This window comes from Furipterus horrens, unplaced genomic scaffold (genome assembly GCF_987537825.1).
Source record: "Furipterus horrens unplaced genomic scaffold, mFurHor1.1.pri manual_scaffold_4, whole genome shotgun sequence".
NCBI lineage: Eukaryota > Metazoa > Chordata > Mammalia > Chiroptera > Furipteridae > Furipterus > Furipterus horrens.
The window spans coordinates 190,743,786-190,770,156 of NW_028327174.1; the positions used below are offsets into that span (position 1 = coordinate 190,743,786).

Below are 26,371 nucleotides of genomic sequence, written 5' to 3' on the forward strand. Positions count from 1 at the left end.
CTGCTTCCTCTTTATTAATCACCTGCATGGACTTTTATTACTATTAATCATCAGATGTGTGTCTGAGTATTACCGGTAATTATCTTTGAATGTTCATTACCTGTCAGTTTAATTAGTTGTTTTCCCCCAGGAGTACAGACTGATTTAGGTCCCTGACTCTCAGGTGTGTGTATGTGTGTGTGCAAATGTGTTTATGTTGTACTAAAATCTCTGTGTGCGTGCATTAATTATAGATGCCAATTACCATTGCATGAAATAAAACTATATTTCAAACAAATATTCCTAACTCTTGATCACTTATAAAATTACATACTTCTGTTGAATGTGAAGGCTGAAAGTCAGGTATAATTTATGATTCTCTTTCATTTAATCTTCTGTCTTGTACAACCATTCACTGGAATCTTCTGTAAGCCAATTGGTTTTACTTCTCTAGGAATAATCACTGTATGTACCTACAAAGGGTTGTTTATTTGTTTCATTTGATTCTTGGAGTATTAGAAAAGAACAAAACAAAATTGTCAAACAATACCTGTCCACTCTTGTAAGGGTAACTATGTAACAGAGGGCTTTAAACCCTCACTTCTGATTGGGTGGGAATAGAAAGATCGTTTCTGTGGCTAAGGGTACTTAACACTGCAAAGAATGCTCAAAGTGTACCTGGAGGAGAAAAACAATTTAAATAAAGGCTCAGCTTTCTCTGAGAAGGGCATTTCCCTATAGTAGCAGAGTGCCTGCTATCAAGGAACACACAGTCATATGGTTAGGGAAAAAGCAATGGGATGAAAGAAAGAAATTAACATTGTTGACTGTCTACATGTATTATTTTATTTTATCCTCCCAATAATGGCTCTTATGTGTGATTCCCATTAACTCAGATATTTTTGCCAAGGACACTCAGATGATAAGTAATGGAATTGGAATTTAAATCGAGATCTGCTTGATTCTGAAATTCATACTCTTGTTACTACACCATGCTGCCTTGAGATAAGATACGGGTATGAACAACATCAGATAATGAAATAAACATAAAATTTAGGAGAAACAGAGGTGGTGTTCCTCTTAACTGAGAAGAAGGTTCAGATACTTCTAGATGGGTTGTACAGAGAAATCTGTAGGGAAATGACATTAGAACTCAAAATCGTGTCGGATGAAAAAGACTATGCAACCCTAGCGTATGCTTTTGGATGTTCATTCCTTACTGGAGTCTTAGGGGCCAAGAAAAATCAGTTTTCAGTGCATTTCATGAAGGCTAGGGGTTCATTTCAGTATGAACGCTTCAAAACACAGAGGTATATGCTTCTGTGCAGGTATGCTGTCTGTTTGTTAGCTGGAGGAAGTGCTGTTAAAACACACATGCATGCATACACACACACACACCCCTCCTCCGCACACAATTATTTCATCTACTTGATGTTCTAGGAAGATAATTCTCTTTTCCTTACCCTTGAAGACCTCTACTATTGAATATTTGAAAGATGTTTAGCTTCTAACAGATCTCTACAACCAGTTTACTCATTTAGTTAGTATTGGGTGTATCCCTCTATACCCAACGCTGTCCTATGTACTTGGGATTTTCAGAAAAGTGTTTTAGGAGCTATAAGACATGGCCCATTTTTACCAAAGTTCTTATAATTTAGTGAAAAATATATCAACTATAATTTATATGTGTTGACCTCACCATGTGTCTGGAACTATTCTAAGTACAATTATGTATGTGTCTCATTTATTTAATTAAGTTAAAACGGTTCAAGTGCCTGATTCTCACGTTACAGTGCTGGGCAGACAAATCAGTTGGTGGGGCCTAAAATGAGTCAATGAATGTGGAAGCACTTACTAAATAATAAGATGTTATGTAGACTTGAGGGAAGGGCAGGAAATTTCATATAGGGGAGGTGGGTAATTTGGGAAGCAGATGCAGGTTAGTGAAGACTTAAAAAGCAAGACAACAGAGAGCACAGTTTGGATAATGAGTCCCTATTTACAGATGACGTCATTAACTTTCTGAAAGGCCAATTGATGGATTTGAGATCATACTGTAAATGAATTAGGGAACCATTTAAGTGTCCTGACACTGGATCTAATGCCCTGTCCTCCAACCCTAATGCCACTGGCTAAGTATACATTCAAGATAAAGGGGATGCTAAGCAGGGTGCAGTGGGGTGGACTAGACAGTCTCAGTTACGGGTCAGCTTGATTATTTGCTCTACCCCCACCAATAATACCCAGGGAATAAAATTAGGGGCATGGACAACTCTAAGTTATAAATGAATAAAAGAACCAGGAAAAGATGGTATCTTGCATGTCTAGCATGCCTACCATGTGCCAGGCATTATACTAGTTGTTTTGCATGTCACTTTGTTATCCTTTTGATGACTTCATAAAAAAATGTACTTTTATCCCCATTTTATAGATGGAGTGGGACCCTAAAGTGATACAATTAGTAAATGTGAATCAGAGATTCAAACTCAATTCTTCCTGCATTCAAAATATGCTCTATTTCCATTCTACCACTATGGGTGTACTCGAGCGGAGTAAATCTGCTTTATGAATTGTTCTCCAGTCCTCACCATTTATCATCCTCAAATTTGACCAAAACTACTTATCAAAGGTATAAGGAATGTTTCTAAGCTATTGGGGAAGGGATTACTTTCAGTGCAAGTTTCAAACTTCCTTCCCTTCTCCTTAGAAGTAGATCTTTCCTTCAATAGATAATGCTACATGACTTCTGAGCAGAGAAGCAATTCTAGATGAAACTTTCTGAAGGTCAGAGATTGATATGATGAGTCCATAACCATGGTACATCTGTAGGAGGTGTCTTCCCTTCTTGATGTCGATAGGATTCTGCTATCTTATTGGCACTTGGCAGAGACAGCTGCTGGCAAATTGTCATTAAGAAGCCAGGCTTCATTTGGAGGCTTCTTTATTGTAAACCCAGAAGGGATGCATTCTGTGATCTGGGAGAAATCCAATATGGCTCAATTTCTCTTGTATAGTTGGATATTAAAATTTCAGTCCTCCATGGAGAAATTGGATATCTTTTGTTGAATTATTTGTTACTGTAGTTTTATATGTTTGTATTTGGAGCTGATTGTATCTGACAGCCTGGGCTTAAATGAAGATAATATTTTGTGCAGTGAAGGAACTGAATTCCCTTCCTCCCAGAATTATCCAGTTCACCTTCTCATTTTCCTCTCTTCTTGTTCTCATATCGACTGTTTAATTGTGATTTTGAGGTCCCTGGCAGCTCTGAGTGGCAATTTGAAACCAGATTTCTCCATAGGCTTGGGAGGGAGCAGCATTTGTGAGAGGCTAATCCAATTATCTAGGCTGAAAACTCTGGAGAGGCACGATTTTCCAAATTGTAATGTTATGTCCAGTGTTCTCTCTTTGTTAAAAAAATAAACATTTCTAGTTATAGGCTCTTTGTTTGAGTCAGTTGTATAATTGAAGGAAGCTGAGGAAAATGTCCTTCTGGAAGCCGAAACAAAGTATGTAACATCTTATAGCTACACCTTCTCTTTATATTTTTTTTCATTTAATATTAAAAAATGGTCTTACACTTTTTATCTGGGACCCTGGGAATTTATTACCCTTTCAATTTTGTTTTATCCCAGTCCTCTTTGCATAGCACACCAGAAACTTTGAACAGGAAGAAACCTTAGTATCCCGCCTACATTTACAGATGAAGTAATTGACATAGAGATGTAGGTGCTTTGCTCAAGATCACATAGCAAATTTTAGTGACATAGCACCATGAAGAACAGAATCCTGGTTTCCCCCTTCTGCCTTTTACTCCATTCTCCACAAGGTCACTGAGTTGCTTTTCTCAGCTTGCCAATCTGATAATGTGCTCATTTCATTATTTCTGACATTCATTTATTCAATTCATTCATTCATGAAACTTATTTATTCATCTAATGGAGTGAAGCCTGATTACGAGCACACCGTTGTGCCAATATCACTCCATAATTGTATATATCCGTACTAATTAAGCATATTAATTGTTAGTTTACCCTGGTTAACATAACACAAAAGAAACACATAGTAAAGATCTCTATCAGAGAAATAGATTTGGGAATAAGCATGAGCAAAGGCATTCTGGAGGGGTGGCAAAAATGATAATTTCCCAAAAGATATACAGGTAAGTTATTCAGAAAACTCAGAGAATGGTGAGAACAGACACCATGGCAGCTCTGGGAAATAAGGCAATGCATTCTGGAGGAGGTGACCTTTAGCTAATCCTTCGAGGATAGGGAGGATTTCTGTGCTGAAATAGAAGCAGGGAGAAAGCATATTTTTTGTAAAAATTCAAGATCGCTTTTAGGACACTTGACGCATGAACACGTAAAATGGTGGGGGATGTTGGAAGGTAGGTCACTATGCATTGAAGGGCTAGAGGCGTGACCTCATCATGTCGGTTGCTCCACAGCCAAATTCGCTCTGGCCCAAGTTGGGTCAAATACGGCTGTTTGCACTGTTCTTTTTTCTATCTGTTTTTCTGACTTCTTGTTGTCATTTCTCTCTCCATTACATGCCTTTCTTACATCTCTTTCCTTGTTTTTATGCCCCAGTTACCTTCTCTTCATTGTTCTTTGGTTTGCCCATTACTTGTGTTATGATAATTGACCTTATTTTTAGGATATTAACTTTAATATAAAAATTACCCACTTCTGAGTTCCCCTTCTGGCATGACAGTATGAGGAGCTCTGTAGACAGACTTCCCTTAGAAACTGGTGAAAATTATTGAGAAAAAATGTTCAGTCTTCAGAAATGGTCCAAAGGGCTTAGAGCAAATAAAGAAACATTTATTTATGAAAATCTACAAAAACTCAGAAGGAATAGTGAGAATCCCTATTATCTAAACCAAGCCTCCCTCACTTCCCACTCCTAGCTGAGTGAGACAGAAACGGGCTCCAGATCGATGTCATCAAGAATATAGGACTCTATCTCACCCAGGTACCCAGTCAAGGAGCTACCTTTCCGTGCGGAGCAGTGTGTTCGCATTACTTGCTCATCTTGTCTTCACCTTCCTACTTGGAGGCTGAGCGCTGTGGGAGTGCTTCCTTCTGCTCAGCCTCCGTGAATGGGATGGAGGCGACCTTGGACATGTTTCACCGAGAATACCAAGAGGCCAATCTCCCTCAGGCCAGCTAGTAAGGCAGCATTTCCAAGCTGGGAGAATGAAGCCAAGAAGACCTGATGCTACCATCACCACCATCCACTGAGCACTCAGTTCCTACCCCGGGGAGTGTCACTCAGAGAGAAGCTTGGCAACCTCCAGTTTCAGTGCCCTGGCTCGGGGATCTGCCGAGGGGAAAGGTAAGCCTCAAACAGAGAGTTCCTACTCTCTTCCCGAAAGAACTGACTTCATTTACAAAAGAGGCTCAAGAGCTATCTCAAAAACAAGAGAGTTTGTGATGAATGACAATTAGGAAAATAGTGGTAAGATTATTGAAGATACAGACTAAACTCTAGGTCTAATAATTGTAAAAATGAAATAAATGGAAAATCTAGAGTTGAAAAGTATAACTGAAATGAGATAATCACTAGATTGTTAGTTGGATTGAAACACTTAAACTTGATAAGATGACACTATCTCCCAAATTGATCTATAGAGTCAGTGCCATCCCTGTCAGTATCCTATATAATTCTTACAAGAAAACATAGATTCTCATACCCTCAGATTTGGCAATGGATTCTTCAATATAACATCAAAAGCACAAGCAACAAAAGAAATGGTAATCTGAATTTAAATCATTTGTGTTTCAAAGAGTATTATTAAGTGAAGAAAATCCATAGAATGGGAGAAAATATTTGCAAATTATATATCTTATAAAAGACTAGTACCCAGAATACATATAGAGCACTTACATCTCTATAATAGAAGGATAAGTAACTCAATTAAAACATGGGTAACAACCTTTGATAGATATTTCTCTAAAGAAGATATATAGATGGCTAATAAGTACTTGAAAGGATGCCTGACATTATTAGTTATCAGGGAAATACAAATCAAAACCAAAAGGACCAAAAGGAGGTAGATACCACTTCACACTCACTAGGATGAATATAATAAAAAAGACAGATGATAGCAAGTGTTGGTGAGGACGCGCAGGACCACTCCTATACTGCTGGCAGGACCGTTAAATGATCACTTTGGTCACTTTAGAATACAGTCCGGCAGTTCTCCAAATGATTAATAATGCACTTATCATATTACTCAGCAATTCCATACCTACGTGTGTCCCTAAGAAAAATTAAAACATGTTCACCCCAAAACTTGTTCACAAATGTATATCAATCTTACTAATAATAGCCAAAAGATGTCAACAGACCAAATGCTTATCAGTGAACAGATAGATAACCATATTGTGGTATATCCAACAATAGAATTTTATTCAGCCATGCCAAAGGAATATTCTTAAAACCATTTGATTTCACACTTTAAGTGGGGGAACTGTATGCTAAGCCTTGATAAAGCTGTTTAGGGGTCCAGTTATGGTTTGGTCAGCAGGTCTATTCTCTGACCCATGAACTGGACCTCAGTAATGCAATGGTGATGATGGCAACATTGATTTGTTGCATTTCAGAGTTTTAAAACCCATTCCCTCTCCTTGTCTGTCTTTCTTTCCCAGGGTATTCTGGAATAATTCTTCCTTTTTCCATGTTAAAGGATTTGTTTCCCCATTGTCTAGTTTATTGGTTTGTGTGATAGTATATGCACTTGAAAAGATTTTTTTAATCTGGATTTGAGTTCTGGCTTTGCCAGATTTAATTGTATGAAAGAGTGTATTTGTATAACTGAGCTTTTTTTTATTAATTAAATTTTGTTTTCAATTATAGTTCACATTCAGTATTATTTTGTATTAAGTTCAGGTGTACAGCATAGTGGTTAAACAATCATATACTTTACAAGTGTTCCCCCTAGTTCCGGTACCTACCTGGCATGGAACATTAAGTTTTAGTTTTTATTTTTAAAAAATGTAATTACTCATGGACACAAGAGCTTCCCTCCTAAGAAACTTGACTAAAATGAGACAAATGGTGGGGCATGGTCAAACCACTAGCAACCAGCCCAGTCAAGCTTTCTGGAACTTGACTCAATTATGATAGTGTTCTTTGTCATCACAATAATGATGGTGTTGGTAGTAAAATGAGGAGAGGAAGACAGACTGTGGCCCAGCAATATCAGAGAAATTCTGCATTATTTACTTTCCTATGTGTGCTTATTCTTTCTCTTTGATTCCTTGAAGTTCTTTTTCCACTTCTCCTCTGTACCCCCTTTTTTCAGATCTTTTAGCTTGTTAAAAAAATGAGCTTCCATGCTTTGACCACAGAACCAGTCTCTTCATTTGTCATCTTGTCATATTAACTGTTGAGCAGATAGTTCCCTGTTTCCGTGGGATGATCTGCAGTGCATGTTGGCAGGTGAGACCTGGTTAGGTTGACTTAAAGTCAACCTATTGGACAGCCCATAGTTCAAGGTCGCAGACTAAATCTCTGCCCCTAGCTATTCACTTCCCATTAATCACAAGTACAAGTATAGGTATTTCTCTGCACTCTACCCACACCATGACCAAGGAGGCTAAAACCAACTTTAACATGGATGTTGTATTATGAGTCTCATTTTCCCACATGAAGGACAGAGCAATTCAAAACACAGAACTCTGACCCTATCACTGCCTCCTGTGTAAAGATAGCGTAAAGATGCTATAGATCAGCACCAAGCAATCTACAACCATATGCTGGCCCTCAACTTTGCCATATGGCTCTGAATCTAATTCCAACTCATTTTCAGCACATTTAAAAGTAAAGGAGTTACATAGAAATTAGGGAACTTCATGGAAACCACCTACCAAGAGCAGAAGTAATTTTAGAATGACCCGTCTCCTAGCATGTGTTCTCCAGCTGGACTGGGACAGAGGCAGAAGCAAAGGCTTGTAGTTGGTGAACACAAAGCAAATGTCTGTTGAGAAGCCCCAGGCATCTGGGCCAGTGAGCTTCATTGTGCAGCCTTGACTATGGAGTCTCCCACACATTTAGTTTAAGGAAATGAAAGGGTATTCACTTCATTTCACAGAGAATGAGGATTTTATTATCTTAGTTGCATAATTTTTGAACTTCACATTGCGCTGTATTATAATGTCAAATAATTTTATTTTGTTTGGGGGAGTTATGGATAGTTTTCTAGTTTTTACTTTTAAAAACTTACCATCTCTCCCTCCTTCCCTCTCCACCTCCCTCCCTCCCTCCCTCTCTCCCTCCTTTATTTCCTCTCTCTGTATCTTCTTTTCTCCCATTAGCCGACTTTTACTACAGGGTGACGTGCTATGTAGAATACATATAGGTGCAAAGTAAGGTTCCTATCCTGGGGGAGTTCTAGTTTTGGAGGAATATGATTATGATAAGATGCCTTTCCATAAAGATAAGTAGGTATAAAGACCAGGACGGTATTGTTAAGGCAATTCGGAGAAAGGTGAGATCACCGTGGCCTGGTATGTGTGGGCACGGGGGCTGGGAGCAGGAGATGCTGAAGAAGGGGTCAGATGAGCCTGAAGCCTTGGAAGATGAGATTTTTTCCCCCCAACACCCTGAGTCACCACCTCCTTTTCATGCTCTGCTTCTTAGTAACCCTGAGGAAGGTGACCTGTGCTCCTTTCCTGAAGAAAACAATGTGTGGGAATTAAACCGTGACATACAAAGAAATAGGAGCTCCATCAGCCAATTACTTTGTATCTTCTCAAGTCATGGGAAATGCAAACGAACTCAAAGGTGTAAGATATTAAGAAATCAACTCAGAATAAACTATCTGTGATCAGAAAGGTACATTGGGTGTTACTCTTCACGAGCAATGAGAACTCCCCAGTGAGCATTAACATAAATCAAAAAATATAAGTTGTCATGGTCTTAGCCTACATTATCTCATTTTTCTCATTAAAAGAAGCATGGTAGGTAGGGGAAACAAAGGGCTGTCAAGGTTAAGTGACTTGGCTGAGGTCACACAGCCAGGAAGTGATGGAGCACTAGAAGTGGAGATTGCCCATTGAATGCTTAGCCCGTGCCTTTCAGTTATTGTTCCGTGCCTCGTCATTGAGATTATTCCCTTACTGCTCCATTCAGGAAACATTCAGTGGATATTTACTCTGAATTGATCTCTGGGCTGAGCTCTATGGGAGACAAAGATGAGAAAGGCATGGTCCCTTTAGTGTGGATCAAAAGGGCAGAGTTGAAATAGAAACATATTTATGTTTAGAATGCTAAACCTATTTTTATGTTACCCAAAGCACAATTTCTTTCCACAATGTCACATTAAGCCTTTTATTTTCTCTCTCTGCATATCCCTGCTCCCCAGAGCCTAAACCTTCTACGATCAAGGTGTTAAAAAATGTTTTTCTTTCTTTTTTTCTATTTTGACTCAAAGCAGGAAAGGAGGCAAGTACTTATAGAAGCATAAAATATAAAATAATTGATTGAAAAGAGTTTCACCTTCCCCAGGCAAATAACCATTCTTTTGGTCTTTTTTTTTTTTTTAATTTTAATTTAATTTAATTTTTTTTTTTTTTTTTTTTTTTTTTACTCCATGTTGGTCATTCCACAAAGGTTTCTTTGTCCCACATTCTTCTCCTTAGAATTGGTAGATTCCCCTTTCTTTTACGCATTGACCAAGCAGGACAAAATTAACAACTTATATTGAATTCTGTACCTAACGGAACGCCTGGACTTTGGAAGGAAGAGAAGAGCAAAGGACCAAGGGCCTGCAGGGATGGAGGACAGTGCATGAGGAGCAGGACTTGGGGACCGCACTCTCTGCAGTGGAAGGGAGCATGCATAAGGGGTGCTTTCACACAGCCAGAGATAAAGCTGCGATCCTTGGGGGTCCAGGAGGTAGGTGAATCCCCCTAGGAATGGCGGTCTGCCTCCTGCCTCGCCTTTAGCCCTCTGTATGGATTGAATTGTATCCCTTGAACCGGAAGGGGTTCACTGCATACTCATCGGGGCTCCGGGTCTATCTGCCCAGTTTGCATATTTGTTCGACACTTTGCCCTCTGATCAGCTCCAGATTCCCCTCCTGGACTCCTCTGCTGTGGGAGACAGGAGAAAAGGAGAGCTACTTGTGGAATCAACCAGCCAGCTGATAAGTAATATTTATTGACTCAGATCCTTACCCTTTCCCTTCCAACGCTATGGGCGCTGGCTTACGCAAGCGTGTGCCATCCACAGTGGTGTGCTATGATGTCACCTGCAAGCCTAGCACAGGATGGCATCAGATATCAGCTCCAAGTGCTTTGTTGTAAGTTGTTTTGTATAAAAAAGGGCAGATATTCTTTTTCAACTTGTTCTTCATCTTCTACAAGAGAAGTTACAAAGAGGAGAAACCTGACTGACCAACAATCAAGGGAAGGGCTGATTTTATATCACTCACTCATTCTTTGTTATTCAAATCAATGTTTATGGATCACTAATTTATACCTGGTATTGACTAGGCATTGGGGTTACAGCTATAAATGTGACAAATACTATCTGTCTTCTCTTGGATCTTATTAGCCTGTATATGAAATTATCAATTGCTATTATCATCCGAAGTTATCAGCACAGTCATTGATGTAAGCTAACAGGCTTTGAACTCCTACTAGGCATCAGGTACTATAATAGATGTAGAGTATATTAGAGATAAACCATATGTGACTGCTGTCATCAAGGAGCTAAAAGCCTCGGGGGAAAAGCAGACAGTCCCTCTCAGCCATGGCAGGTGGTTCTGTGTGAGCACTGAGGAGAGTGATAATGTCAGTCTGGGAAGGCTGGGGCAGATGTTAAAGAGATACAAAGTCTTTTCAACGGCCAATGGTGCAGTAAGTGATGGAGATGCCCACCAGTGCCTCCCCCAGTGGCTTCCTTGTTGGTTCTGGAAATTTCCATTTTATATTTAAGGAAACTCAGTGATGTTAAACATAAGTCACATCAGGAAATGATGATGCTGGGAAGTAAATAAGTAATTCAATATTTTAAACACAACTCTCTCTGCATTATAGCATGCTTTTCCAGGGTCTGAATGGACAAGCAAAGACTCAGTGGGGAATTGGGGAAGTACAGAGAGAGAATAGAGACAAGAGTCTCTTGGCCATAATGAATCAGCTTCTGCCTCAGATTCCTGATTAAAAGAGAATCATTCTACCTCAGGAAAATTGTGGTGTTTATTGCAACAAGGGCCTTCATCCTGATCCACTCGCCATGAGTCTCTGCTTCTCTGTGCAGCTTAGCTGGGGCACAGGCAATCCCACGGAATATTAGGAAGTACAAAAGTAAAGACAAGCCCCCGAATAATCACTTATAACAGAGTTACATTACTCAGTATGGAAAGATGACAAGGACTGTAAAATACCAGCAACACAGTGAAAACAAATTCAGAAATTATTCATTGATTCATTCATCAACTATTTACTGAGCACCCACCCATGCACTCAATACCTGTGAACACTGAACAAACCCTCTCTCCTCATGGAGTTTAAATTCTACTGGTAAAGACAGACAACACAGATACGGAAATTCAATGTAATTTTAAAATAACGCAGGAAACATCGCAGGAAGGAGTAGGCATTACTTGGTTTGTTTGTCTTGATAGCCCCTGTAGGGGTGCGCTCACTTGCCCCAGGTACTAGGGATACAAGGGAGAAAAATATTGAGATGTACAGGGCAGAGTTTAACATGAAGACCTAGCCCTGGAGACAGGAAGTGGGTTAGGAGACTATCCTTTATGTCCAATCTACAGTATAGCAATTCTATACTATAGATCACAGGAACACTGGTCCATGGCATGTTAATAGCTACAACTGGGAATGGGGATCCAAGGATAAAGGAGACTTGCACAGGTCCAAACAGGAAACGCTGAGATTCTCTTTCCCTTTGTAGATGCAAAATACGTATTAGTCTAGTACATGTTCTAAGTTGTTCTTAGGAAACAAATCTCTTTATTTTCTGTTTAACCGTTCCCCCCCCCCCACCCCGCCCTTGAACAGAGCCTGTGTTTCTCCTTCCTCTAAGTGACAAACTTTTCTTCATTGAATGTAAGATACCATTGGCTGTAGAAAGTACCATTACTTAATTTGCCTCTGCCAATTAAAATTGCAATATATTGTCATCTAGGAGACATGTTAACATGTAAAAAAATGTGAAACTTAGAATTGTTGGATAGAATCACACTTGGTTTTTAGATTTGCCAAACCAAGGGGGCCTCTTTTCTCTGAGCCAGGCTGCTATGTTGTGTTTGCTTCCTCATTATTTTCTTTTAGTCATTTTATAGGTACTCCCGGATACTAGGTTTGTGGCACAAAAAAACCCACTGATCAACAGCAAAGATTTGTGTTTCCTTTTATAGTATAGAATATAACTGGTGTTAGGAAGTGTTACCCAAGAGTGACCCTGTGCTCGTGTGCATGTGTGCATATGTGTACGTGTGAGCTTTGGGTGAGGGCAAGAAGCTTGAAACTCAAGACAGAGAGAGCCCTTGCAACTGGGTGTGGTCTTGGGACTTGTTCTGGCCAGCGGGGTGAGAGCAGAAATGATCCGTGCCAATTGGGGACAGAGGTAGTTAACGTCTGTGTGTCCTCTCCATGCTCTGCAGCAAACTCAGAGGCTGCATGTCGAATATGGCAGCAGAATGACATAAAAGAAGACTGGATCCATGAACCACTGTTGGAATAATCCCCAGGCGGGAATATCCTCACTGAGAATTTCATGAGGAAGAAATAAAATTTTATTATGTTAAGTCACTAAAGTTTGGAGGCTGATACAGCAGTTAGCCTAATGTAATGCAGGTCAGTTTTGTTTTTTCACTCTTCATTACTGAATATGCAGTATCTGCCAAGTAATATTGAATACTTTTTCCAGAATGCTGGTGAGGAGAAGATTCTTCCATTGACTCAATGAGCTGACCTTGATCCACACGAAAAGGGTAGAAAACCAAGTTGCTTCCCAGGCCCCTGGCTGAGTCTCTACACAGTGTCTGAGGTGCAATTATTACTGTAATGCAGTGGAAATCATGGGCTCAGGATGGTAGCCCATCACCAGTGTCTTATTTCATTGTAACCCTGCAGTGGCGGGTCCATCAACAAAGACAAATCAAATTTGATAACCCTTGTCTTAGAGTTTCTTTTTTGTGTTTGATACATAGCCTGGCTTCTGGAAGAGGCACAGAGAACCAAGATATCTTCGATTCAGGTCAGTAAACAACAGTGGGTTAATCCCATGAAAAGGAAACATGTTTACAAGATACGACCATAAATTCTTCAATTATGTAGTAATATCTCATAAAACATAGTCTAGGAGATTGTCTTTAACCCTTTCTGTTAGGCCTCATCTTGACAGTCAAAAGGATTTCTCTCTAATGACGAGAAGAAAGAGGATTTGCACCATTACATGTGTATATTACTCTATTCATTTAACTGCTGTGTCCTAGTCCTAGTAACAAGGTCTAGTTATGTCTGGCCTGAAATAACACCCTTTAGTCTTCTTGTGAAGTGGAGTCTTCTTATGAAGTGGGTGTGTGCGTGTGTGGAGTGGGCTGGGGGCAGGCCAAGAAGTTTGAGGTCTGGGTACTATATGCCCTCAATATATTATTATGATATTATTATTATTATTATTAATATAAGTTCATGCACATTTTAGGATGATTGCTTTCATCTCAGGATAAAGGATGGATTGGCAGAGTTGAGATGCTGGAAGAGGTCAGTCTGGTCCCTGGGCCACCCATTAACAACAGTGTATTGTGCTAATCTGAGACAAGGGGTGTAATAATAATAGAAATAAAGATGGACATTTTAGACTTATTTTATAGATAAAATCTCTAGGACTTGGTAGAATGTTTTGTTTTAAAATGTAGGTTTTACTATTTGGGTGTGAGGCCAATAGATCAAGAGACGACTCACATGGATAGTTTGTTACTCACAGTTCCCAAGAGGAGGGGGCACACCACACCATGCAGGGCCACATGGGGAAGCATCAGGGTTTCTGAGGAGGCGGAAGGAGGGAGGGTGAGGCATGGGCAGAAGACTTGATTGTGGCTTCTGAGGGGAAGGCAAGGAAAGGCAGGGTAAGCGGGTTTAAGACTGGCTACTTTGAATACTTCTAGCAGGCTCTCTGGTAGGGGTAAGGGGCGGTTTGGGAGCTTTCTGTATTTGTCTAGCACCTGGCCCTGTGATGATAAGGGCAGAAGAATATTGCCTCCTAGAGCATTAAAGCCAAACAGAAGAGGTAGTTCAGCAATGGGCTTTGGATTGGCTAGTTTGCATATGAAAGTTGCTCTCCAGGGAAATCACTTGCCATCTCTATGAACTGTTTAGGCCTGGGCGGGGCAGTCTGTCTTCAGCAAGACCCTGTGCCAGAGCATCAAGAACACAGCAAATACACATCTGATGAGAGAAAGAAGGGAACCAAAGAGATTTCTATCTTGGGTGGCTATGTGGGAGTGAAATGCTATTAGCTTTCCAGACAACGAAACTTTACTGAGTACCTACTCTGCCAGGCACCACTCTGAGGCCTTAACATAGTCTCAGTTAATCCTTAAAGAAAAGTTTTGGCACGGGAACTCTTTTAGCTTAATTTTACAGCTGTGTTGAAGAAGCCTACAAGAGCATGTGCTCGGTCTCCTATGAGATGTTCCCTTACAACCAGATTTCACGCACATTGGATTTGGGTTACCTGCAGGACATCTTCACAGAACTAATGAGAACACAATATCAGTAACATTTCCATTTTAAACTATGCTCTTATTTAACAGAAATTTACCTTGTACTTGCGACATCGCAGGCACTGTCCTAAAAGCTTCACAAATGCCAGTTTATTTAATCCCGTGACAATCCTTTGAGGTACATATTTATCCCTATTTTATTCATATTTTTAATCATCACAATAGCTACCAATTTATGGAATATACAGGTGAACCATTCCCTAGACTAGGCATTTTATGCAAATTAACTTAATTCAATCATGCAAAACAAATGTGATTATCTTTATTTTAAAGACCAAAAAACTAAGGCTTAGTGGCTGATGTCATTTGACTACTGTCACATGGCTTTAAGTCTATGCATTTCATAAATTTCAGCTTCTGTTGTGATTAAAACTATTATTCCGTTTTTCAGACCAGAAATTAATGCTTGGTAGTTGGAACGACTTGACCGGGGACATAAGGCCATAAGTCACCCCTCCTGGATTTGAATTTCATTATATTTGATTCTTCAATCTAATTTTTTTCCCCACTATTTCTGTACTTTTCAAACTCTGTTTCCCTGGAGCTTTATTTTCCATCAGTTTCATAAACATGATTTTCTTCCCAAGGTTGGATGGAGCTATGGGCTGAATTGTGCCCCTCCCCCAACCCCCATTCATATGCTGCAGGCTTAACTCTATACCTCAGAAGGAGGAAGTATTTTGAGATAGGGTCTTTAAAAGGGCAATTAAGGTACAATAAGGCCAGATGGGTGGCCCTAATCCAATATGACTGGTGTGCTTATAAGAAGAAAAAATCGGGACCCAGGAGAACACAGAGGGAAGATCATGTGAAGACCCAGGGAAAGGATGGACATCTATCTATAAGCCAAGGAGAGAGCCTGAAAAGTAATCAGCCCCTCTGACACCTTGATCTCAGACTTCTTGCTGCCAGATCTACATGGAAAAAAATAACTTTCTGTTGTTTAAGCCCCCCAGTTTGTGATACTTTGTTATGGCAGCCCAGAAATGAGCCCAGTGCGTAAGTTCCCACTACTAAAACATTGTAGGAAAGCCACCGCCCTGGGCAGTTACACAGACTGACCAGTCAGACTTCTTTCCTCAGTTCACTAGCACGAAGATCAGATGATTTGGTGGGATAACAGCCAGCTTCCTGTTTGCTGCTCGTCCAGCCCCTGATCTGCAGAAGTTTTCTGCTTTGTCTGACTTCCCCTCCTGAGACAGGGGAGAGAAACATTAGAGAAACAAAAGTCCAGAATGCTAAGGCTGCCAGTCTCACTTCCTCTTGCTCCTGGTCCTCTGCTGCTTTGACTACAGTAACGGCTGTGGGGCACCGAGCCAGGGTGAGAACGGAGGGGTCCCGCGCGGCAGGCTGTCACAGGGCCGGTTCTGGTCGCAGAAAATGCTGGGATGAAGCCTCCCACCCGCCTGGCTGGGACTCTGATCCCAGCCATGGCCTTCCTCTCCTGCCTGAGACCTGAGAGCTGGGACCCTTGCGTGCAGGTATGTGCTCGGGGTCAGCTCATCTCCTGTGCACTTTGTCTTGTTTCTGAAAAACCGCCCCCTGCCCAGAACTTCCCCGTGTGCCCTGGCTAGTTTCATTTCTAAAAAGGAGTCAAATTACCTTCAATACTTGAGAAGGCACAGGGACCAAATAATTCTGGTTATAAGGCACTAAGAGGCAGCCCATATCATGTCCCATCTGAGATTTAAGGTCACATAGACCTGCTTAAAGTCACTGTTCTTAGGTTCCTGGGCTGTGTGACCTTGAAAAAGTTATAAAACCTCTCTGAGACTAGTTCTCCCGTCTCTAAAAAATGACAATAATACCTACTTCAATAGCGAGTTGTAAGAAGGCTGCTTCCTGTCATTTCTTTCTGCTGGTGATCTGTACTTAGCTTCAAGCAGTCACTTTGCCCCTTTCAATCTCAGGGAGATGGGTATTTTTTCCTTTCTTTTTCTTTTCTTTTTTTTTTTTTTTTGGTCTTTTAATAGAAAGAAACTTTCTAAGTGGACCTCATACTTCTGAATCTAGCCATAATTCAGTGCAAAGAAAAGAAAAGAGACTTAAAAAAGGGAGAGACAGAGAAATAGAGAAAGAGAGAGAGAAATATAAAGAGAGGAAGGGAAAAAAGAGAGAAAGGCATAAAACATCAGCTAATATGAGGGGTTTTCTCTGTGAATCAGCAACCAGCTGTTTTGTCACCACATTCACAACGGATCTCTTCTGTTTTCACAACTGCTTTGGAATCCCACAGTAGCACCCGAAGGGGAAGAGAATGTCCTGGGAGTTAGGGTGTGCTGGGGTCAGAAACTCAACAAAAGCATAACCAGCCAGAATCCTGAAATTAAGTACCTGGGGGAAACAGTAGACTTTAATGTATAAGAGAGATGAATTTCTTATCCCCGGGTCCTCTATTTCTCTAATTCCCTCCCCACAGCCCCTCCACCTTGTCCTTCTCTCTGTCCATCTCTCGCTGTTAGGTTAAGGGGAAGAGATCCTCCAATCAGGGTCAACCCTGGATCAAATCACATCCACTTCTGGCTCCCCCTTTCCTTCTGCCTATAGTTTTTCTGTCTGCAAAGCCTGCCCCTCCCCTCAGTGCAAACCTAGGGCAGGGCCTCAGTTCCCCTGGCCTTAACTCTTGAACAGCGACTAGTCCCCAGAGTCCATAGCCCCTTCCTTTAATCCACTCTGCACGTTTTCATTTGTTGTTATTGTTTTTTCCTGAGGCTTGGTTCTAACAAATCACCCTCTTTAAAAACACAGTAACTCTCCATTGCTATCAGGACCATAGCCTAGCACAGGGCCTTTGACTGGCTATTTTCTCTAGCCAGAATGCTTTTCCCCTAGGTCAGTGCTGCCCAGTGGTGATATCATGTGAACCACATGATATTCCTTAAACTCAAATAATACATTTAACTAACTTTTAACTCAACACATTTAAAACATAGTTTTTTAAACCCAGTATATTCAAAATATTATTTCAAAATGTAATTTATACTAAACTACGAGTATTAGTACAATATTTTACATTCTTTCTTTGGTACAGTCTTTAGTATATATTTTATATTTACCATCTCAGTTTGGACTCTCCATATTTCTCATGCTCAGTGGCCCTGGGTGACTGGCTAGTGACGACCACGTTGGACAGGGCAGCCCTAGAAATTTCATGACTTAATCCTTACTTCATTCAGATCTCTGTTAAGTGTCACCTCCTCTGGGCAGTCCTCCTTGATCACCTCATCTACAGTTCCCCACCCCAATATTTGCCTCCAATCTTTTATACTGCTTTGTTTTTTATAGCACATCATTATATATATGTATTTGTTCATTTGTTCATTTTCTTTCCTTTTGAAATAGAATCTGTAAGAGGGTGAGGTCATTGCTGGTTTTACTTATCACTATATCTCAGTTCCTGGTACCCAGAACTTGCACAATTTCTTTGTCAAGTGATTTAAAAGCATTTCCACAAGACAAAGTATAAAGATCTCCTTATCCAGCCCCGGCTTCCCCTTGGGCTCAGGGTTTCACCCCTCCTTATTCACACTGCTCTCTCCTTTGCCCTCTTTCCAAATCTTGCTCATCCTTCAAGACCCGCCTTGAAATCTCTTTCTCAAAAGCTTTCTACTATCCCTGGATACAGAAGTGATCTCCATATTTTCTGAACCATAACTGACCTCTGTGTTTTCTGAATAAGAGTAAATATTTTTCAAGCCTGTTTATTGGCCCTTTTCAGTAGTGTGAGTTGTCCTCCTGTTTTAACCCTTACTCCAGATGGTGAGTTATTGAGATCTGGAGGCTCCGATTAACATTTAAACAGACGTGAATAAAGTTATGCATATTCTTTTGTCTCTCTGACTTCTTTAAAAATTTTATTTGGAAATTAAAGTGTATAGCAATACATATGCTGGTATATAGTAAGGAATTAATAACAACTAATAATAGTCAAAGTTAACATTTATTGATCATTTACGCTGTAATTGGCTTTGAGATTATCTCTTTAATACCTTATCTCATTTAATCCTTTTAATAGATTCAGTTGGTGTTAAACAACAGAAAGCCACAATTAGTTGGTTTAAGCATGCCACTTTGTTAGAGCAGCTATTTTCAACCTTTTTCATCTCATGACACACATAAACTAATTACTAAAATTCTGTGGCATACCAAAAGATATATTTTTTGCTGCTCTGACCAAAAAGTAGGTATAATTTTGATTCATTCACACTGGACTATTGTGTTCTGTTGTCATTTTTTATTTTATTTTTTTGATTTGACAGTCTACGGGAAAAGAGGTCAGTGCCCTTGACTAACTAGTCAGGTATTGCATGTTCAAATACCTCAGAAATTAAATGGGATTTTAGAGAACAAGGCTTACAAAGAATTTGAGAACGTATAATAGAAACCTACGTAGAAACCAATGCAGCGTAAAGCACTTCACATAACTTACTAGGTTCCATCACTAAAGTCCATGCACTCCGAAGATTTCTTTCCCATTTCTGTGTCACCTGCTCAGAAGTCAATAAACCAAGGGAGAGAAGCCACTGACAAAAATTGGGCTATGACTAAGGAAGGTCGGAATACTTTGACTGGCACTCTCTCCAGGCTCCATAAAACAGGGAGGCTTAGAAAACAGAGTTTTGCCCTAAATTACATGTAAGAACTAAAGCGAAACTCCAAGTTTTTTGACTCCAGACCCTTAAGTCTTCATCACTAGACTCTGTTGCTTCTTGCTAAACGCTGCCTTTCTTATAATAGGGGTTAGAATATGGGGTAGCTGGTACGTGCTCTTCCCTTCTTAATCTAAAGTAAGATGTTTTATAAGTATAAAGTGAGTATATAAAGGGATGGATGGATGATGAATGGATGAGAGAAGATTGACTGGTCCCTGTGCTTGTATCAGAGGCCTCTCAGACTCTGGTCTGCGGGGTGGAGGGGAAGGTCTGTTGAAGTGCATACAGTTAAACTGTGCATCTAATTGTATGATCATTGCAGGTGGTTCCTAACATTACTTACCAGTGCATGGAGCTGAATCTCTACAAAATCCCTGATAACATCCCCAGATCAACCCAGGAACTGGACCTGAGCTTTAACCCCTTGAAGGGTTTAGGCAGCCATAGCTTCTCCAACTTCCCAGAACTGCAGGTGCTGGATTTATCCAGGTAATGAATGCATTTTCAGACACTGCACAAGGTAAAATGTTCATTGTTCTATCATTTCATTCAGTCGTTCATTTATTCAATAGATGTCTTACTTGCTATATAACTTTGGGCGAGCTACCTGCTATCTCTAGTTCTGTTTCACAGACAAAATCTGTGAAATGGGTAGTTAGACAAGAGATAGTTTCTAAGGATAATCCTATCTTTGAATTTTCCTTTAAGTCAGGAGAGAAAATTCACTCAAACTCTTTCATCAGCAGGTATTACGGACTACATGCTATATGCTGTACACTCTGCTAGGAAACAAGAGTATATTGGTATAAAATTAACCCCAGCTATCAAGGAGGGTATATCCATGTGGAAGAGGTAATATGTTAAAATCCTAAGCATGGTGCTGGGCACATAATATACATTCAACAAATATTACAGACTCTGATTTTGTATTTTGAACCCAAGTTAAGGATAGCAATATATAACAGCAGGTGATAAACTATGTGCAAACTAGTGGCAACACATTGTATTTTTCAGAAAAGAGGTCTTCTCTGCACTGAATAGTCAAGACAGATTTCATGAACTGAGCAGGATTCAAATAATATCTGGAATATTGAAAGTGAAGTAGAGGATAGTGAATTAGAAAGCTACAAATAACCCAAGGAGAAAGATGACAAGATCAAAGGGAAACATCTACTATGGGCAGTGAACAGTGACTAAGATTTTCTTTTCTGATGCAGGGACTATATCATTCATTAGGGCAGGTTCAGTTATTATCATTATTTGGGGAGCAGGGACTGAATCTTAAAATTGGTTAGGGGCCTTATTAAAAATAATGAACTCTGTTTAGCTAGTGGACTAGATAATGAACCATATTCTCTGTAACAGTTTGTGAAAAATAGAGAAACACTTCATATATGGCTTTTATTATTGAAAGTCCTAATAAAGACTAACAGCATAGTATGAAAATATTCTCCTACCGTAGATATTTCTGTAAAAGAGTGAGCACCTGATGTTTTATATTCCAACTTAGTGATAGAGTATATCAAAGGAAAAACTGGGCATTTGAAAGACAGTGGTGTAGTTTATAGAGCCCTGTGGAATCATAAGACCGGAGCCGGGTCCTCCTCCACCAACATTTATAGCCACATGGCCTGAGGTATGTCACTTCATCTCCCTGAGTCTCAGTTTTCATATCTGTGAATTAGAAATGATAAAACTTACCCCACAGGATTAAATGTGATAATGAATGTTAACATGCTATATATATTAAAAACTTTAATAAAGGAGACTTTGTAAGTATAAAGTAATATTATTATAGCATTTCATTACTTTCTAAACTTCAGTTTTCTCACTAAGAATCTTGTCAAGAACTGTATTGAGGTCGACAGACAAACCCTCCTCTTTTTAAAAACAAAAAGTAATTTCTTATCATGCAATCTTCCTTATAATTCATCTTTGATCCATCACCTACCCAAAGAACTTCCCTCAGAGTCCTTAAATGTGTGCTCAGAGAGAGACCAACTTCCCCTCTGGCTAGCCAGTGAGAGATTCTGAATTAGAGCAAGGACAAATGATAGTATAATAGATATCCATATTGCTTCACAATGTTCACATACAATAACTCAACGAGTTCTCTAAGGATGCTTTGTGATGGACCAGGAAGCAGTTCTTTTTCAATAGAAACCTATTGATATATTTTTATTTTTATAGACAAGGAAACTGAGGCTTGGAGAATTTAAGTGATTTGTATATGTTCATGTATCTTGTTGGCTGCAGAGCAGAGATTCAAGTTCACATCTCCTGCTTCCAAGGTCAACGCTTTCTTCATCTTAGTACTCTCTAAAGTGGTGAGGACCCTTTGATGAGACAGAGACATGGCAAGACTCTTCTAGTCTTGCCTGATGCATAGAATGATAATATACTTAAGATTATGGGCTATAAAGTCATATAACTAAAACCAACTTGAGAAACAATCATGTTTAGCTGCTTCATTTAGAAATGTGATAACCTAGACCCAGAGGGGAAAAGAAGTTCCCAAGATCATGCAATACAAAAGGATAAGCAGAGACACCAGAACCCCCATTTCTTGCACCTGCCTTCCATTGTCCTTTTTACGGAACCCACTACCAGCTATCCCATTACCAATCAATAATAAAAGCTTGGACCGAAATGCTTTGATTACCCATAAACCTCTTGAAGGGGACAGGGCAAGCGGACCATTACAAATGTAATTCTGATTGGCCTAGTAAAGGACTCATTTGCAAACTGTAACTGGCCGGCACTGGCTGTGCCAGGAAGAGTTGACCATTAGCTCCCTGTTTGTTGGCCGGATAAAAGCCTGGTCTCTTGGACGCCTATGGCTTCCATTTCACTTGGGGTATATTCAAAATCCCTTTTCTGGTCTGAAGGCCTCGAGCCTTATTGTAACCTTTCTCCACAATTCTATCTCACACCCCTCCCCTTCCCTCTCTGTACTCCAGACCCAGATGCAGTTTCTCATGGTTCCTCCCTGCATGGTGGCCTGCCTAAATTGAGGCTTTTGTATCTGTTGTTCTGTTCACTTCCTTTTCTTGTTAATCCCTACTCATCTTACAAATTTCAACTTAAGTGTTCTCAGAGAAGCCTACTTTGATCCCTTTTGTCTGAGTCTGTGCCCTGGATATAACCTCTCATAGTAGGCTTTTCTTCCACAAAACTCACCCCTGTCACCTGTTACTATCATTTAGCTGTGATAACTACAACCTTATATCAACACTCAGGGTATATGTGGCACTTAGGTATAATTTCTTATATCTTTGAAATTGATATTCACCAGTCATTTATCTTGCTTAACAACTAACAACTATCTGTATCATCTGTACCGATCAGATGTGTGATCACAGTTACCTGTGGCAGGGAATGGTTAAAATTGATCCAAGGCTATTACATACTCCATCAGCCATACATACTTTATATGCCCCCAGTTATTGATCTTTAACTGATTTCCTTTTGATGGATGTGCTCTCTCTGCTTAGCATGTGTACCTAGTGTGATAAAAAACAGATTGTCGTTGTGGCTAGTATGATAATACCAAGGCTGTGAAGCTCCTTATTTGTTCATGTCCTCATTGGTTTGTTTGATGTCTTTGCCTATCACAATTGTATGGAATGGCAGGGCTATGTGAAGAGCTAGATGACTGGGACTGTTTTTTCCATTTTAGGCTTTCTATTCATCAGAAACATATAATCTGTATCTGTTTTCCCTGAAGGTGTGAAATTGAGATCATTGAAGATGATGCATATCAAGGCCTACACCATCTCTCCACCTTGATTTTGACGGGAAACCCTATCCAGAGTTTAGCCATGGGAGCCTTTTCGGGACTGTCAAGTTTACAGACACTGGTGGCTGTGGAGACAAACCGACCATCTCTAGACGACTTACCCATTGGACATCTGAAAACCTTGAGGGAGCTTAATGTGGCTCACAATCTTATTGCTTCCTTCAAGTTACCCGAATACTTTTCTAACCTGCCTAACCTGGAGTACTTGGACCTCTCCAATAACAAGATCCAAAATATTTATCATAGAGACTTGCAGGTTCTACATCGAATGCCCTCGTTCAAACTCTCTTTAGACTTGTCCATCAACCCTTTAGACTTTATCCAACCAGGTGCCTTTGAAAAAATTAAGCTCCGTGAACTGACTTTGAGAAGTAATTTTAATAGTACAGACGTAATGAATACTTGTATTCAAGGTCTTGCCGGTTTAAAAATCAATCGGTTGGTTCTGGGGGAATTTAAAAATGAAAGGACCTTAGAAGAGTTTGACAAATCTGTCCTGGAGGGACTGTGCAACTTGACTATTGAAGAATTCCGAATAGCACACTTCGGTGGCTTCCCAGAAGATGCTCTTAGCTTCTTAAATTGTTTGGCAAATGTTTCTACAATTTCTCTGGTGAGTCTGCGTCTAAAGAACCTAGAAGGCCTTCCTAAAGATTTCAAATGGCAATACTTAGAATTGGCTAATTGTAAATTTAAATATTTTCCCAGATTGGAGCTTGCCTTTCTCAAAAAGTTTGTTTTTACTGCCAACAAAGGTATAACCCATTTTACTGAAGTCAATCTACCAATCCTCGAGTTTTTAGATCTCAGTAGAAATGGCTTGAGTTTCAAGTCTTGCTGTTCTTGGAAATATTTGGGGACAAACAAACTGAAACACTTAGATCTGAGCTTCAATGATATTATTACCATGAGTTCAAACTTCTTGGGCTTAGAGCAATTGGAACACCTGGATTTCCAGCATTCCAATTTGAAACAGGCCAGTGATTTTTCAGTATTCCTACCACTCAAAAACCTCCTTTACCTCGATATTTCTTATACGAACACACGAATTGTCTTCCATGGCATCTTTAATGGTTTGGTCAGCCTCCAAGTCTTGAAAATGGCGGGCAATTATTTTGAGAATGACTTCCTTCCAAATATCTTCACAGATCTAACAAATTTGACCTTCCTGGACCTCTCTAAGTGTCAACTGGAGCGAGTGTCCCAGGAGGCATTTGGCTCACTCCCTAAACTTCGGTTCCTAAATATGAGTCACAACAACCTCCTGTCCTTGGATATCCTTCCTTATAAACACCTGCCCCTCCAGGTTCTGGATTACAGTTTTAATCGTATCGCTGCCGCCAAGAGTCAAGAACTACAATATTTTCCGAGTAGTCTAGCTTCCTTAAATCTTACTCAGAATGAGTTTGTTTGTGTTTGTGAACACATGCGTTTCCTGCAGTGGGTCCGGGACCATAGCCACGTCTTGGTGGGAGCTGAACAAATGATGTGTGTGGATCCTTCAGATATGCAGGGTATGCCTGTTTTCAGTTTTAGAAATGCCACGTGTCAGATGAGCAAGATTATCATTAGCGTGTCGGTTCTCTCTGTCCTCGTGGTATCTGTGATAGCAGTTCTGGTCTATAAGTTCTATTTCCACCTGATGCTTCTGGCTGGCTGCAAAAAGTATGGCAGAGGCGAAAGCACTTACGATGCCTTTGTTATTTACTCGAGCCAGGATGAGGAGTGGGTGAGGAATGAGTTGGTAAAGAACTTGGAGGAGGGGGTGCCTCCCTTTCAGCTCTGCCTCCACTACCGAGACTTCATTCCTGGTGTGGCCATTGCTGCCAACATCATCCAGGAAGGTTTCCACAAAAGCCGGAAGGTTATAGTTGTAGTGTCCCGGCATTTCATCCAGAGCCGATGGTGCATTTTTGAGTATGAGATTGCCCAGACCTGGCAGTTTCTGAGCAGTCATGCAGGCATTATCTTCGTCGTCCTGCAGAAGTTGGAGAAGTCCCTGCTCCAGCAGCAAGTGGAACTGTACCGCCTTCTCAGCAGGAACACTTACCTGGAGTGGGAGGACAGTGCCCTGGGGCGGCACATCTTCTGGAGAAGACTCAGAAAAGCCTTGCTGGATGGTAAACCATGGCAGCCAGAAGGAACAGAGGGTGCAGAAAGCAGCCAGCATGAAGCAACTACGTCCACCTGAGGAGCAAACACGCCTCAGGTGCTTCTTGCCCGGGTAGACCCACTACATGTGAACAAGTATTCAAAGCTGCAACACAGTAGGCATTGCACTAAGGGAAGATGATTCAGTCATACGCAGATACACAGGCCTGTCGATCTCATGGCGTTCACAGTGCAAAGGGAATAAATACTGTGCTAAGATACAGAACCTCCAGGTAGATGCTTCAACCAACTCAGCTAAGGTGTTCATGACAGAGAAAGTCCACTTAACTCTTACCCCATATAATTGAATGAAAACTAAGTGACTGGACCCGGTGACATCAGAAAAGGACATAATTCTATGGAGTCTTTTGAATGGAAAGCACCTCATATTTTACATTTTGGCCACCTTAAAACAGAGCAGTTATAGTTTCAACTACACTGGGCCTTTGCTCACTTTTGCCTTTCTATTGAATACAATTTAAATTCTGCATGATGATGATTCAGATACTCCCTCCGCTTCAAGTCAGTTTCCTTACAAAGGTTAAAACCTACACCAATTTCTTAAGGAAACCTGATTAATACATATTCACAAACATCTTGGTCATTTTTTTTTAGCATGTTCTATTTATTAACTAATAATCCGTGATATATTTGGTTTTTATAAATTCAGTTCTCATTTTACTTGTCTTCTCTATAAACCTTGATCTCAATAAGGTTGTTAGAGATATGCTGGAAATACCCATTATTTAGCCACTATCTTTCAAACAAATGTGTAAAATTCACTCTGTCACTTTGTCACTTGATGTCATTCTAAATGTATTACCTACTAAGGTGTGACTGTCATAAAAGTAGATTAAAATAATTTGATTGAAAGTGGCACTTATTGTAATGGGGGAGAGAAGTCCAACTTCCTGGTCTCATAATGAGCAGTTTGGGCTGGAGGAAGAGCAGGACAGCCTCAGGAGGTCAGCGCTTCCTGACGATCCCAGGAGAACATGCGCTGATACAGCTAGGGTGACCATGTGA

At 40.2% G+C, this 26,371-nt stretch overlaps 1 protein-coding gene across 1 annotated transcript; it reads left to right on the top strand.

The window, feature by feature from the left end:
- Positions 1-15,898: 15,898 nt before the first annotated feature.
- Positions 15,899-26,218, top strand: TLR4 (toll like receptor 4). The gene is made up of 3 exons (XM_090275978.1): positions 15,899-16,224; positions 19,718-19,884; positions 23,123-26,218. The coding sequence occupies exons 1-3, from the start codon at positions 16,132-16,134 to the stop codon at positions 25,383-25,385; spliced, it is 2,523 nt and encodes an 840-aa protein (XP_090132104.1). The 5' UTR covers positions 15,899-16,131; the 3' UTR covers positions 25,386-26,218.
- Positions 26,219-26,371: the final 153 nt, after the last annotated feature.

Coding starts and splice junctions, on each gene's coding strand:
- TLR4 (XM_090275978.1), top strand. CDS start 16,132: ATGAAGCCTCCCACCCGCCTGGCTGGGACTCTGATCCCAGCCATGGCC. Junction 16,225..19,717: donor GCTGGGACCCTTGCGTGCAG/GTATGTGCTCGG, acceptor TGATCATTGCAG/GTGGTTCCTAACATTACTTA. Junction 19,885..23,122: donor CAGGTGCTGGATTTATCCAG/GTAATGAATGCA, acceptor TTTTCCCTGAAG/GTGTGAAATTGAGATCATTG.